General features: G+C 43.3%; 1 protein-coding gene across 1 annotated transcript; it reads right to left on the bottom strand.

Annotated features, from left to right (window-relative positions):
• Positions 1 to 9477: 9477 nt before the first annotated feature.
• On the bottom strand, positions 9478 to 10368 carry LOC135392983 (uncharacterized). Its single transcript, XM_064623596.1, has one exon. The coding sequence runs from the start codon at positions 10366 to 10368 to the stop codon at positions 9478 to 9480; it is 891 nt and encodes a 296-aa protein (XP_064479666.1).
• Between the last annotated feature and the right edge of the window lie 5874 nt (positions 10369 to 16242).

Genomic DNA, 16242 nt, shown 5'->3' on the forward strand with positions numbered 1-16242 from the left:
CTCCAGAAGCGTTTGGGGTTGCGTTGCAGCAATGAGGGTAAAGTTTGCTGGTAAAACCTAGTCTTAGCAGATGTTAAAGAGGATACAAAATCTTTTTCGGCATGGTGATATTTCTGCCATGCACTTGGGGACCTAGAACGTTTAGTCTTCCTAGACATACGCTTCTTCCTAGAACGGAGGCGCTTCAAGTTATTGTTAAACCATGGAGCTGTGGGACACGAGGTGACGGTAAACGTCGGTATGTAGCGACCTTCAAGATAACCTAGCTTATCTCTAAATAGGTTCCAATTTTCGGTGACGGACCGGAGCAGAAAGTCAGTAACATACTCAGCACAATAAGACGAAAGTTCACATTTAATTGCCTCAAAATGCGCCATACGGTAGTCCTTGATTATTTTTTAAGTTTTCCCACTCTGCGAGACGCGGTGCGAAGGTGGAACGATAAGGATTCGTGGTCACTTGGGCCATCAAAAGAGCAGAGATCAGATATGAGTTGCGGCTCATTTGTCAAGATTAGGTCTAAGGTACTAGACGAAGACGGAGTCACTCTACTGGGCTCTTTGACGAGTTGAACAAGGTCAAAGCTGGAGCATACGTTTACAAAATCACGCGCGTGGGAGGGAAGATGTACGTTAAAAGGATCTAGAACCCAATCAACTTGAAGGAAGTTAAAATCCCCCATGAGCAAAATCCGTGGGGATGGGAATGCACTGGTTATATTTTTAAGATCATCTTCCAACTCGGTAACAAAGTCAGGTCGGTCTGGTGGGCGATAACAAACGCCTAGAAGTAGGTTGCATGACCTGAGAGCAATTTTAGCCCAGATAATCTCAAGATTAGAATGCATGTGCAGAGGTGATATCGGCAGACCGTCCTTGAACACAAGCAGTACGCCACCCCCTCTACGACCCACGCGATCACACCGAAAAAATGTAAAATTTGGCAGTATTTCACAATCAAGGACAGACTCGTTCAACCATGTCTCAGAAAGAGCAATAATCTCAGCATCGCAGTTGTGCACAAGCGAACTCAGATGATCACGTTTGTTGACGATACTTCTTATATTTCCCGTAAGGATACATAAGTTAAGTGCCTGATGTCACGCACTGTGAGCATCATTCGTTTGCGTGCGACTTTTAGAACGTGTGATAGGTGGGTCAGGAGCAAGAGTGTCCAAAGGCGGTGCGGCGGCCTTATCGTTGTTCTTGAAAAGCTGACGGTGTGAGATCGCCTCATTCCAAACGCAAACCGCATTGTTCACGAGTAGCTTATCGTAAATTAGGCAAACCTTGTGTCCTAATTTCCTTTCATTTACTGAGCTTTCCCAAAGGTTCTTCCTTAACATGCGAATGCGGTCAGGGAAATCTTCTCTGATGGAATATTTCGTGTCTTTTAGTCTCGAACAGGCTCTCAGTACAGAAGTGGCTTCTCAGACCGCCTGGACGTGAGCCGATGTACGCGCTCAATGGAGCTGTATCTGGACCTTTAATATGTCACGAAAAATTGACTCCTTTACTGTTGCCAGCAAACTGTCTTGCGTTTTGAACACCCCTTCTTCGATCCCGTAGATAATGAGGTTATTTCGGCGAGAACGGCCTTCAAGATCTTCAACCTTTCGTGCCAGGTCCGTCAAGGTAAGTTCTAGCGATTCGATTTGCTTTGAAGATTCCTGAACGGTATTGCGCAAAACTTCAAGTGTTTTTACTTTGTCTTCAATTTGCTCAACTTTTTTGCTCGGTTCACTAAGTGAGGATTCGGTTGACTTTTGACTGAGTTAAATAGACTGTAGTAATTTATAGTCAGATTCCTGATTAGCAAGTATCTGAGCCAGCATTTGATCAGAAGACAACGGACCTGGATTTGTTTCTATGTCACCAGACAACATAAGAAGATTATGAACGACATCAATGCAGTCACAGAGTAGGCAGAATAAACGTTGTGGGCATGGCACGACTATGATACATAGGCTGTTACTCTCAAAAGAGTAACTGTAAAATGTAGGCAGACCCAGTAAACCACGAATATCCTGGAGACATCCAAAATGAGTCGCAGGCGTCCAAGACGTCGAGATATCCTGTGTACGTCCCATGGATATTCGTGATGTGATATTAACGATGTCGCAGATGTCACAACTGTAGCTATGTTCCATGGACGTCCATTCTGTTTCCTCAAAATAGTTTAGTTGTTGGGGATATCCAATTCATTATATCCTCTGTACGTCCCAAAGAGAATATCCTGGGTACATCGAGATTTGGATATTCTGAGGTGATGGCATCACGAACAAAAAAGTACGTGCCGAACAGGGGCTGACTGGCGTTTCTCAAAAACTAAGGGCGGTCCTGTGCAAGATTGCAAAATTTCGCACCCTCCAAAACTGACCGTCTATGTTACATTGAGCATTTATTGCGAAAGAAGCAGAGATGCGGAATTCTGTGACGCTCTCAAATTTGACTTTCGATGAACCTACTGAGTGTCTCAGACCAAGAGCAGTAAGAAACACAGGCGTTACCTTGCTGCGAAGTTAATACACCACGCAACTAGTCACTTGACGGTTGTTTTGTGCATAATCGAATTATACTTAGACAGCTCACCCTCCGTTTTGTTTCGGAGGCGAGCAGTACCCTCGAATTCGCGGAAGTTCGCGCGACAAGCAATATAGTATTTCTCTCGGAAAGGGAATGCTAGTACCTTTTGAAGCTTTTTCGACAGTGAGCTTTTCCATTTCTCTATTTGCTTTATTTAAACCGGCGCGCTCTGTGTTCGTTATAGGAAATACCTGAAACAGGCACAGGGGGGAAACAGGGAACGAAATAGTTATGTGGTGGCCACTCTCTATAGTTACGGGTCCGTTAATGGTGCCGACACCAACCCCCCTCCCCCCACAACTCTCGCAAAGTGTTTCAAAATATGCTTTGAAGATGATAAAAGCAACTTCAAGCTCCCAATAAACATCCGTGCGGCGTATCGATCTCAAAGCTGTCAATGTCCCACGGACGTCTGCTGTACGTTTGTGGGATGTTCGTGAAATGTGCAACAGGGGAATATTTTTTGTCCCCTGGACATACAAATGATGTCTATGGGATTTGTGGCATGTTCCCTGGGAGGTTCAAACCTCCGAGTCAGGATATCACGTGGATGTTCAAGAGACGTCTCTGGTTTGCTGGGGACTAACCTGCAGTATAAAGTGGAACGGTGTAAAAGAGACCATGTTCGGTAGCCTGCCGTGCACACAACTGAAGAGAACGAGTGATGCGTGACAGTTATGTAGAGAAGACGAAGCCACGTGAGTCGATGACGTAGCTGAGCCATGATGAAGATTGTCGGCCAGTACGGGTTGTTCCACAGACATCATAAGCTGATCACCGTAGAACACTGATAAGCCATCCGTGTGAAAGGAAGATAGTAACACCGGGCTGTTGTTGACGAGAAGCGGTGGCAGGAAAACAGTGAGCACCTGCAGTATAAAGTGGAACAGTGTAAAAGAGACCATGTTCGGTAGCCTGCCGTGCCCACAACTGAAGAGAACGAGTGATGCCATATACAACCTTATGGTGTCCCATGGAGTAACGACCTCGGATAACCAGACGTCCTAAGGACGTCGACGAGCGTCCCACGGATGGAAAATGTACTAACATAGTTTGTTCAATGTTACCGCCCGAACTGGTCTACAGGACATGCTTGCCGATCAACTGAGGATATATTCGGGATAATTTGAGGCGGGTTGGGGGACGTTCTGTGGCACTCCTGTGGACACCATAGTAGGTTCTTGTAGGGTTCTATTGGTTTTATTATTATTTATTCTTATTTTTACAGTGGACTTTCTAGTGTTCAGAAGAAAAGGCACAAGAATGAAAATATAAACTTTTATTTTAACAGATGCTAGCAACTACGCCTTCAATTTCGAAGGTGCGCATGCCTAAACTGGCATCCATGTACATTATAATGTTCTACTTCGTACATAGTAGGCAGCAGAACGTTATAGCAATGTTTGCATGTTTTGAAAATATATAAAACAAAAGCACAAGTTATATGCAGGGGGAAGTTTTGTTTGCACACAGTAACACATGAATGGGACTATATATTAAAGGGTGACTATTGCGGTACTTGAACATCTCCTTCAGACAACATACATCATTAAGTCATATTTTCAACTTGAAGGTGGGCATGTATTTACGGCTTAACCTAGTTGGCACTTCAGCACTCTTCTCAGCATCTTACAATATGCTACTTTGTGTGATATATGGGCACTTCTCGACTGTGTTAATGTTGGCTCATTTTAAAAACGTACAAAATAGAAGATCCAAACCTAACGTACATATAGGATGGGTGTAAAGATTTTTCATTGCACACTCTTAAAATAGTGGTCCAAAACATGACTAGATGAGTTTATGGTACATGAGTGAAAATGTGCATTTTATCACAGTTGCATAAAAATGACACTTCAGTAATCCTCTTAGTAACAAACGCTACATTGCGTTGCATAGCATAGACACCAAGCTGCTGTGGCAATGTCTGCTCATTTTGAAAAAAATACCAAAGACAAGATCGAAAGAAGGTATACATAAAATAGTTGAAAAAAAAAACGCTAAGCACTAGTAAACTGGAAACGAGAACAGTAGTCACTGAAGCTTCTACATTTATTTACAGTACTTGCTTTAACCTCGTTCACCATACTCCAGTACAAAATAGATGAAATAGAAGTGCAAGTATATATACACAATTACAGTGAACTCACAGAGGACACTCCTTTTTCCCTGTACTCATATTGCTTATTTAGTGTTGTACATATACAGGAAGGGTGCTATAAAAGGTCAGTCACCATTTCGTGCGTGGAGTGACACTTACATGGCGGACAGACTTCCGCTACCACAGAGTGCATAATTTCTGCCAGAAAGGCTTCAGAAAAAATTGTGGTTTCCAGGCACTGCATAACAAAATAAATACGACCAGACAAACTTTTGTCTTCATGCATTTCTTATGCGCTATACCGACATAAACACGGCGGTCTGCCACTAGTTGAGTGCAGCTTCCGCCCAGGGGCGCTAGCGGCGTCAAAACCGAAAACAAATTCGTGTCGGCTAGCGCTCCTAGGCGGACGCGATACACAACAATTTACAGACCGTTGTGTTCCCATCGGTATGGCGCATAGGAAATGGATGATAACGAAGGTTTGCGTAGTCGTATTTACTTTGTATTGCAGTGCTTGGTGACCACGATTTTTTCTGAGGCAGAAATTATGCACTCTGTGGTAGTGGAAGTCTGTCCGCCAAGTAGGTATCACTCCTCGCGCGAAAATGTGACGGACATTTTATAGCACCCATCCTGTACTTTGCATTTCTTCTTCATTAATTTTGTACCTGAAGAAACGTTGCATACCATCATAGCTAGGCGTTTCGGACCGCGGGGCTCACAATCAGAATCATCTGATACGGCGAGATGCGGGCTATGTGCTCACATGAAGGTTGACACGATGAAGCTCCGCACCTGATTATATGGGTTATGGGCTGCACATATTAGCGTGGGTTATTTTGCCAATATCTGGCACCAAGTATGATTTTATATGGTAAGTGCACCAATATGTGACATCCTCAGCCATATGTCAATCTTCACTTGAGTTCGTAGGACATGGCTATGTTGTGCCATATCAGAAGTTTGTCATCGTGAGTTTCAGGGCTTGAAATGTTGAGCTATGTTCATCACGTGAAAGCTAGTACCGTAAATAAATGTAGAAGATTTCACTGTCTACTGTTTCATTACTGCTGTGTGACATCAAAGACCCAACTTCTTCACCCACCCCCTTTTCTACTACATCTAGAAGGCACATCTCGTCAGAGGTGAATCTGGTTGGAATGGTTGGGTGAATCTCAGTGTGAAGTTTGGAGGCCCAGGCAGCTGAAGCTTCAGTCTGACATTTCACTGCAAGGTAGAAATACATAAGGTGTAAATGCTATGAAATGATATCAGCAGAACTTGCTATGAATAACAAAGTTTCAACAGCCACAGAAATATAACTCCAGTCTCTTCACGTGTGGTGGACATACACAACAGGAAATTCCTATCTACAGCACGTATCATCTGGGAAATTCCTATCTACAGCACGTATCATCTGGGAAAAAGGCAATGCGGCTGGTGTACTGCAGATTGCAAATATTGTTATTGCTTCATAGGCATGCACTACGTGTAACATTTTGTTCCTGAACTGGGTAGACAGAAGACGGTCACCGTGAAGTCTCAGAGTACAATGCCAGAATGAAAAGTGGGGTTAACTGAAGTGGCCCTGCAGCTACCCTCCCATTAGATTACTGAAAAATTCAAAAAGGACATTTACATTCTTTCCACTGCAGACCCAAGAGTACATGGCTTGTGTATAGGGTTAAGCTGTCACCACCATCATCTGAATCATCATCACTTCGTGTAAAACCAATTCAGCCACCGATACGTGCACTGGAGAATGCTAAGTACTGCACATTTAGCACGGGCATTCCACATCTTGTATTACCTAAATTGCGAGAAGCCCTTTATGTGTGTATATATATATATATGGATCAGGGTGCATCACGTAACGTGTCGTTTGACCTTTGTAAAAAAAATGGCCGATTAGAAAAATATGGGGTAAGCGGCTACCTTCCGACCATTCAATATGCCACCTACTAAAATTACTTTTGACTTGTTTACTTTTAAATGAAACAAATTTAATGTTTCGAATTGAAGTCAGAAATTTGCCTAGTCAATGTAACGTTTTTCTTGCTAAATCAGATAGGCTGTGGTTGAATTAGCCAAACCCACCACAAAATACGTTTCGTAGTACAGTGGTTATGTACTGAAAAGTTGCCAGAAAATCGCAGTTTAATTGCGCATATTTCAGCGGTGCACTGAGTCTGCCGCAAAACAGCACTGAGAGGGTTGTACCACTCTCCAACTGATAGAGAGAAAAGCTGAAAATAAGGGAAGGGTAGCAATAATGTATTTTTCTGCCGTCCACGGATATCACACGTGATATCGGATACCAAACACGAGAAGGGCGGGGATGTCAAAGCATGCAGGAGGTGTACTTGGTTCCGCTATAGAGCAGTACCTTCCAACAGCATAGAAGAAAAAATCAAAAGCACCAATTAACTTTCTTGCTTTATTTGTTTATGCCTTCGCATCCAGCAATCAGAAACCCATTTGTCTGCATGTACTCCCTTTCCTCCTTTTGTGCTGCTACTCTGTCAGGTGGAGAGTGGTATACCCCCTCAGGCACTGCTTTGCGGCTGACTGCTTTTCGTCGCTGACAAATGTGCAACTAAACTTCGATGTTCCTATGACTTTTTCTGGACACAACCACCATATATATATATATATATATATATATATATATATGTGTGTGTGTGTGTGTGTGTGTGTGTGTGTGTGTGTGTGTGTGTGTGTGTGTGTGTGTGTGTGTGTGCCGATGAGAGCCAAGAGCCAAGAAGCTCGAAACGGCCGTCCACAGCTGGGATTGTGGCACGCTCGATCAGTAAACATATGTCTCACGTACAGCCATGGAGCATTTGCTCATTTTTATATTTGTATCTGTACTTACTGGCTTTGCACTGCAGCCTCCAGAGGTGTTGCTAACACCCTGGAACATTGATGTCTTGCAGAGGCACAGTGTTTGTGCCGACCCAAGAGCGTGTCACATCCCTGCGCTGTGCCGATGAGAGCCATGAAGCTCGAAACGGCCGTCCACAGCTGGGATTGTGGCACGCTCGATCAGTAAACATATGCCTCACGTGCAGCCATGGAGCATATATATAGCATTTGTATATATATATATATATAGAACAAATAGGTTAATATGTCAGACGGCTACGAAGTTGAATAAAAGTAAAATAATAAGACTTGGACTACAGATTACAGGAACGTTAACAAAAACTAATTTATTTAATAGGCAATTTAACACATAGATTAAAAAAAAAGAATGGTCGACCTTTCGACAGTGGCACTGTCTTCGTCAGGACAAAAAAAGCTATATATATAAATATAGAACAAATAGGTTAATATATCAGACGGCTACGAAGTTGAATAAAAGTGAAATAATAAGACTTGGACTACAGATTACAGGAACGTTAACAAAAACTAATTTATTTAATGGGCAATTTAACACATAGATTAAAAAAAGAATGGTCGACGTTTCGACAGTGGCACTGTCTTCGTCAGGACAAAAGAGGTACAAGGGTTGCATATTGCTTAAATAGGTTTCCTGGGTGACGTCACAATCGGTGCAAGTATGCCACGTGGCAGTTGTTTGAGTCATATTCCGGAACATTCCGCAAGGTCAAGTCCGGGTGGTGATGTCATCTTTCTTGGGGAGCCAGCTCAGGGTGAGCTGTACTGAGGCCATAGCTGAAAAGCAAAAAAAAAAGGAAAATAAAAGGGAAAAAATGGGAAAGTATATCCCATCTAGACGACCAGATTCCTTACTGTTGAAAGCACACCGGGATCTTCGTTAATGGTTGATTGGAATTTGTAAATGAGGTAAGACTCGCGTTGTTCCCTGCCTCTATCGGAGCTAAAGTTTAATTAAAGAATAAAAAGGGCAACGTCATTTATTGAATGACCAGGCTGGTTGAAATGACGAGAAACAGGAAGATTTGGCTTTTTATTAACGTCCGACCGGTGGTTGTTGAACCTGACCCGAAAAGATGTTTTGGTTTGACCTACGTATTGTTCTTGACACGCGTTGTACTGAATGGCATAAATGACGTTGGATGAATGGCAGTCAAAGTCACCATGAATTTTGACGAAGAAATTAGAATTTGTGCTGTTAAGCACGTGGGCACATCGCATTAGTTTGCATATTTGACATCTGCGGCCATTCCACGGATGGCAGCCTGCCGTCGGACTTGTTGGTCGGTTGACTTTGGAGGTGACTAGATTATCGTGGAGGTTTTGCGAGCGCCTGTAGGTCACACGTGGCGGTTCCGGGAAGATTTGTCGCATGCGCTCTGACTGACAAAGAATACCGTGGTGGCGATTAGGTATACTGTTGATGTTGGAAACATTACTGTTGAATGTTACAACGAGGTTGACGGAACCATTGTCTGATTTGCGGTTGCGGTTTTGGAACAGAGCTTTGCGATCTGCCCTGCGGGCCTTCCTTATTGCGTCCTCAACTAAACTGGGTGGGAACTGGCGACTGATGAATGTTTGCTTGAGTTGGTTCAAATTTCTATCCAGATCACTGTCGCTGGAACAAATGCGGCTATAACGAAGTGCCTTGCTGTAGGGGATAGCAAGTTTAGTGTGCTGCGGGTGGCGACTCTTGAAAGCTAGGTACTGCTGGGAATCCGTAGGTTTACGGAACAGGTCCGTAGTTAGGACCCCGTCCGTTAACTTTACCTGGACATCTAGGAAGTTAACAGTTAGAGCTGAGTAAGAATGGGTGAATTTGATAGACGGATGTGCTTGGTTAAAATTGCTAATGAATATATTCAGATCGTCCTCCGAATATAGTCAAACCATAAAGATGTCGTCCATAAAACGCTTGTACAACGTCGGCTTTTTCTCGCATTCGAACAGAAATGCCTCCTCCAGATTACCCATAAAGATGTTTGCATAATTTGGTGCCATCTTAGTGCCCATAGCCGTGCCACTGACTTGCAAGTAATGTTTACCATCAAATTCAAAGTTGTTATTTTTCAGAATAAGGTTAAGGAATGTGAATAGAACACGAGGATCGTATGGGTTGTCCGAATATTTTAAAAACGCCCTTTGAGCTGCAGCAATGCCATCTTCGTGGGGGATGTTGGTATAGAGGGAAGAAACGTCTAGCGTGACCAGCAAACTTGAGGGAGCAGGTTGGCACTGACTTAATATTTCCAGGAAGTGATATGTATCTTTAATGTAGGATGGAAGTTTTGGGGGTATATCTTTAAGAAGATAATCTACAAAGCTGGAAATATTTTCGGTAGCTGTACCGTTACACGAAACTATCGGGCGCCATGGGTTCCCAGGTTTATGGATCTTGGGGAGCATGTAAAATCTGCCTGGCACGGGATCTCTAGGGAGTAAGTACTCGTACAGGGTGGTGTCTATCTTTTTGCTGGTTTTCAGATCTTTCAAGCTACGGATAACATTAGCTGTGATCTGTTCCGTAGGGTCAGCTTCGAGGACTTTGTAAAATGTTGTGCAAGATAACTGCCGAATGCCCTCGTTAATATAATCAGTTTTGTTCATTACCACAATTGCACCACCTTTATCAGCTTTTTTTATAACCAGATCACCACGTCTTTGAAGGTCGGAAAGGCTACGGTGTTCAGCTGGCGATAAATTGGACTGTGGTTTACGATTGGATGAATGGCCGTACGCGTTAATAATATCCTCTTGGACTGCACGAATATACATATCCAGGGCTTTATCACGGTCACCGTCCGGTGTAAAACTGGACGGCTGTTTGAAAGGGTTGGAGTCTGACTTAGGCTTGTCATGAAAGTATTCTTTGAGGCGTAAGCGGCGAGCGAAGTTATCTAAGTCTATGTGAAGTTGATATTCGTTTAATTTATTGTTGCTGGGACAATATGAGAGGCCATGGCTGAGTAAAGATATTTCGGAATCTGTGAGAATATGGGATGACAAGTTAACGACATTATGAGACTTGGGGCTTTCGGCATTACCAGGATCAGTGGAGGCGGCGTCTTGATTTTGATTAATAATGGTGTGCTGATCCTGTGATGACGTACTAGTAATTTGGACAATACTTATCAGGCGACTATCCTGAAACGTTGTTTTAAGCCCAGTAGGGGCAACCTGGCTAACTCCGTCCCTGGCGAGCTTTTTGCGTTTACTTCAGTGCACGGCTTCTTCCCTGTTCTCAGCGAAGCGTGGTAAATCTGAGTTATGGTTGTCACCAGGAGCGGTTTTATCGCGAATAATTTTAGCTTCCTGAGAAAATTGGCTGATAGCGTCATCACAGTGGGATAACAACACATCGATTAACGCGGTGGAGGCATTGTTGATAATCTCGTTCCACTTATTTTGGTGTTCATTTTTAAGGGGGAAAGTAGGTTTAAGGTCGATTGCAAGTCCCTTTGGAATTTTGTTGTGTTGCTTATAGAGCTGCAAACTTTCACGATGAGAGCTATACCGTATGGACTTATCAGTTAGTTTTCTAAGTTTAAAGAAAGCATGGGCGCTAGGGGATGGTTGAGGGTCAAAGTTAGAAAGAGTACGCTCACCGGCGGTTAGTCAATCCTGTCTTGATGGTCGTGGTGTCCGTCCTCGCTGTCGCTGTTCCAAGATGGTGGCTTCCTGTAGAGTAGGCCACACCGGGTCCGGGACGGCGGGGGAGTCAGGTCGACGAGGTGGCAGTCGTTGTGCGAGTCGTGGTAGCAGGTTCTGCAAGTGACAATGGTTCCGTCAACCTGGTTTAACATTCAACAATAATGTTTCCAACATCAACAGTATACTTAATCGCCACCACGGTAGTCTTTGTCAGTCAGAGCGCATGCGACAAATCTTCCCGGAACCGCCACGTGCGACCTACAGGCGCTCGCAAAACCTCCACGATAATCTAGTCAGCTCCAAAGTCAGCCGACCAACAAGTCCGACGGCAGGCTGCCACCCGTGCAATGGCCGCAGATGTCAAATATGCAAACTAATGCGAAGTGCCCACGTGCTTAACAGCACAAATTCTAATTTCTTCGTCAAAATTCATGGTGACTTTGACTGCAATTCATCCAACGTCATTTATGCCATTCAGTGCAACGCGTGTCAAGCACAATACGTAGGTCAAACCAAAACATCTTTTCGGGTCAGGTTCAACAACCACCGGTCGGACGTTAATAAAAAGCCAAATCTTCCTGTTTCTCGTCATTTCAACCAGCCTGGTCATTCAATAAATGACGTTGCCCTTTTTATTCTTTAATCAAACTTTAGCTCCGATAGAGGCAGGGAACAACGCGAGTCTTACCTCATTTACAAATTCCAACCAATCATTAACGAAGATCCCGGTGTACTTTCAACAGTAAGGAATCTGGTCGTCTAGATGGGATATACTTTCCCATTTTTTTCCCTTTTATTTTCCTTTTTTTTCTTTTCAGCTATGGCCTCAGTACAGCTCACCCTGACCTGGCTCCCCAAGAAAGATGACATCACCACCCGGACTTGACCTTGCGGAATGTTCCAGAATATGAGTCAGACAACTGCCACGTGGCATACTTGCACCGATTGTGACGTCACCCAGGAAAGGCCTATTTAAGCAATATGCAACCCTTGTACCTCTTTTGTCCAGACGAAGACAGTGCCACTGTCGAAACGTCGACCATTCTTTTTTTAATCTATGTGTTAAATTGCCCATTAAATAAATTAGTTTTTGTTAACGTTCCTGTAATCTGTAGTCCAAGTCTTATTATTTCACTTTTATATGTAAATATATATAAAGCAAATATATATATATATATTTCACCCGACAGCACCAGGTTGTAGTGTTTGACATGCCAAAAATGTGCACAGTTCGGCATTTTTTCGTTGATGTACGATGCACAAGGGGACTGTGAAAGTGCATTTTTCTGATTTAGTGGCACTGGTGAGTGAGTTTGAGTGCTGAAATTGCCGAAGAACTAGAGCCATGTGTCATAGCAATGCGTAATATCACATGGGTGTCTTTCACACTGTTGGGGCACGCAGCCATAGTTCTGCAGAAGCTTCAATCCTCTAACTCCTCCACCAATGCCACTTCCTTCTCAGCAATATTACGCATTTCTGGTGAGACAGCAGCATTTGGGTTAATCAAAAAAATCAACTACTGAAGACAGAAGAGTGGAACTTCGTAAATGCAGTATAGTGGTCCTACTAAACCAGAAAAAAAGTGCCTTAACAGTTCTCTTGCATCTCGTAGCACCCAGCTTTAGTGGTGTACTTCAAAGGCACCTCTCAGCCCTTGTAAACGGTTCCCGAAAAGAAGGGAAAGAGTGGCATGCATGAAATAGGCAGCGTAATTTCTGTAATTGAAATTGGCGATGGTGAAGCCATGCAATTTGGACTTTTGAGCTGGAATGACCCTTAGTAGGTGCATCAGCTATACCTGTCAATGAGGGACTCGCTTGTTGTCTGCGTGGATGCCTGTCTTCCCTTTGTCCTCCGCTCTTTTGCATGTCTTAACCAGCTGACAATGGCACCCTTCACATTCAGCTTCGTCGCTCCTTGAATTTTGCTATTTATTTTGATGGTTGCTGCAGTGTAAATGTGTAGGGATTACATTTATGAGACTTGACAAACCTATGACTACCAAAAAATTTACATTAGTTGCATACTTTAGTCTGGCCAGATGAATTACGTGGGGTGTCTATCCTCATTGTATTATCCAGAGCAAGTACTTCATAGAAAAACGCTACACAAACCTGTTTTTCACGAGGAGGTGAAAACTGCATATCAAACATGATTGACGTGACAGCTGCTTTCAATCAACACTGCAACATCTGCTGCTGGTCAGATTGCTATGTGTTTACAGCAGCAACATGATGATTACGTGACCAACAGAGGTTATGAATCAATGCTGAACATACAATGAACAGAGGTAGTGATGTCAATTTTTGAAAGGAAAGCTTCAATTAAGCCTATAGCAAAACACACTATTCTAGAGGGTGTAAAAAAGGGAAGACAAGCTGGTGAACATGGTTCATATTCTGGTTCTAGAGATGTTGACCCTGCTCATACACATGAGCACAAGAAACTGCTATGTTCCTATAGTCTGTCAAGCTTAAGGAAAGAGAGCAGAAATATGCAACTCTGCAAGAGCACTAACAAGTCAATTCAGTTTTATAGTTAGCTCATCAACATGTATCAGTCTATCTTCAGTAGTATGACGGCATTGGGGCAGTAGTTTATCCAGAATTGCAACAATGGGGGGATAAATCACTGCAGAGCATGAAATTCAAGATTACAAGACCATATGTTTGAGACCTCTAATCTTCAAGGTTGGCACAGTACAGGCTCATACTCCACCACCCCACACTAAGAACTTAGTACATGTGGATGAAGGATGAGGAAAGTCAATGAAAAGGTTGCCAGCTGCAGGACTCTGACTCATTCCATTGTGTTAACTTGTGCAGATTTTTTAAATGCATCTCTGATTTATATTCTAGGTGATTCCACGTAGGACCAGCCAGGCTGGTCCAGACGTGGCCTCTGATTTTGCTTGAAAAATTATACGCTGTTGGCCAATATCTCCAGGTAACGAAGCCATTTGTTTCAGGCCTCTATGTGCATTCGCTGCCGAGAAAAGAAAAAAAAAATGAAGCGTGAAGCGAGGTGGGACTTGCTTGTACCACACTTTTCGTTTTTCCGAGCTTTGGCTACTCCTGGTGAAGACGCCACGCCTGGAAGAAAACTTTGTGATTTTGTTTCTTGTTTCATTACTGCTTTTTGCATTTTACATAATATACTTACAATGTATGAGACCTAGAAGATTCAGCTTCGAAAAACTCATTTTTTGACCACGGCCCTGCCAGTTGTACTTTTCTGCCACTTCATCTGTCATGAGGTAGATTAGGATAGCAACATTTTCTAGTGGAATGCTCATTCGATGATGTTCTGCTCCAAATTTGTGAGCCTTTTCACCCGGCATAACATATTGTGAGCATCTAAGTTGTGTGTGGTACACTGCATTAGTAGGATGAACTGCAGTGAAAGTTAGCCAACACGGGCCATGCAGCCTGCGTTGTTTGCATTTCATCATTTCCATGTTCACTTTGTGAATTTCCTGCACTTTTTTAATACAAACTGCACATAAGTATTTCCATCCGTTACTCGACGTAACTGTGAAAGTTGGGAGTACATTTACTGGATAGAGCAGAGCCCAGGGTAGTGCTGACCATGTGCTCAGAGAAGTTGCAGCCTTTCAGGATAGCCACAGCTGCTTCGCGGTGCTAACACGCAATTAAAAAAGCGTTTTGTGATAGTATTACAAACAATGTAAAGCGGGCTTCACCTATCACTCGAGGGTAACGGTGTGAAGCCGCCATACAGAATGAAGCCGTACACACACACACACACACACACAAAGAACAATGGCACTAACGTGCAGTGGGCTTCACTTAACTCGTGGAAATAATGAAGGAAGCCGCCCTGCAGAATGTCTGTAATACCTACCTTCATGTGTAGTACCAGAGCCCGTCATCTGCAGTAGAATAGAAGATGGTGATGTGTGTTCTGAAACAAGGATACAAATGTAACTTCTAAACACAGATACAGAATACAACAATGATACGTTACTAATAATGTTTTGCTGGTGATTGTTTTCAAGTATATACGCATATTTGGAATGGAGAAGAAGGGCGCTCTTCCAATGGAGAACAAGGAAGGAAACAAGACCACAATCCCTGTGTTATGGGGCTTGTTGTCAATAAAACCAAAGGAATTAATTGCATTTTTTGCATATGTAATCAAGAGCATGTACGTTACTGACATTGAACTTAATTTTACCTGTGTACTGTATATTATAATGGCTGTTTTCTTACATAAAAGCAAGATACAGTTGTAAAGGCGGAAAACAACCAGACCAGGCACCTTTTGACAGAAAACCTCTTAATATGTTCCTGTGGAAGCCCTGTCGGTGCCATTGCTGACCTTCGGCACTTTGGGCAATAATAATTTGGGAAGCAAACGAGCTGGAAATATAGACCCATACCGAGACTTTGTTGTGTCTGTCCCTTTTTTCACGTGGTCCACGTCTCGGGGTCTCTTCTTAATGGATCTTGTCTCCCTGGTTTCATGTTTTTGTTTATCATCTATTCTAGTCACCAACTTGCTTCCTTCCTAGCCAGCCTTTTAGTAAGACCAGTTCCAAGGCAACGCAAGAGCCTAGGTCCACGATACGGCAAGCTCTCAATCTTATTGGCTTTGCATTAACCATATGTATGTGCAACTTGTGACCCCCACATAATGTCGTACCTTCTGTTTGCTGAACAAAGAAATCATTGGGAACGGACGGTACTTCCAGCACAATTTGGCTCTGAAGAACCCCTTGGCTGTCTTGTGGAACATATGCATACGCTTTGCAGCAGGTGCTGAGTGGAAGAAGCATTACCAACAGGCCAATTGTTGCATGATTGTCTCACCTGTCTGCTGATCATGCTGATAGTCTTCTTCATTACTACCACTCTGTAGCACATGATAGTCTTCTTGCAGCCATAAGGGTGGCTGCCGTTTCCTCCTCTGTGATGGTGTGTCTGACTCTGAGCTACATTGCGCTTCTGCGACTGCTGCACTTGCTTCTGTATA

Source organism: Ornithodoros turicata, chromosome 1, assembly GCF_037126465.1.
Source record: "Ornithodoros turicata isolate Travis chromosome 1, ASM3712646v1, whole genome shotgun sequence".
NCBI lineage: Eukaryota > Metazoa > Arthropoda > Arachnida > Ixodida > Argasidae > Ornithodoros > Ornithodoros turicata.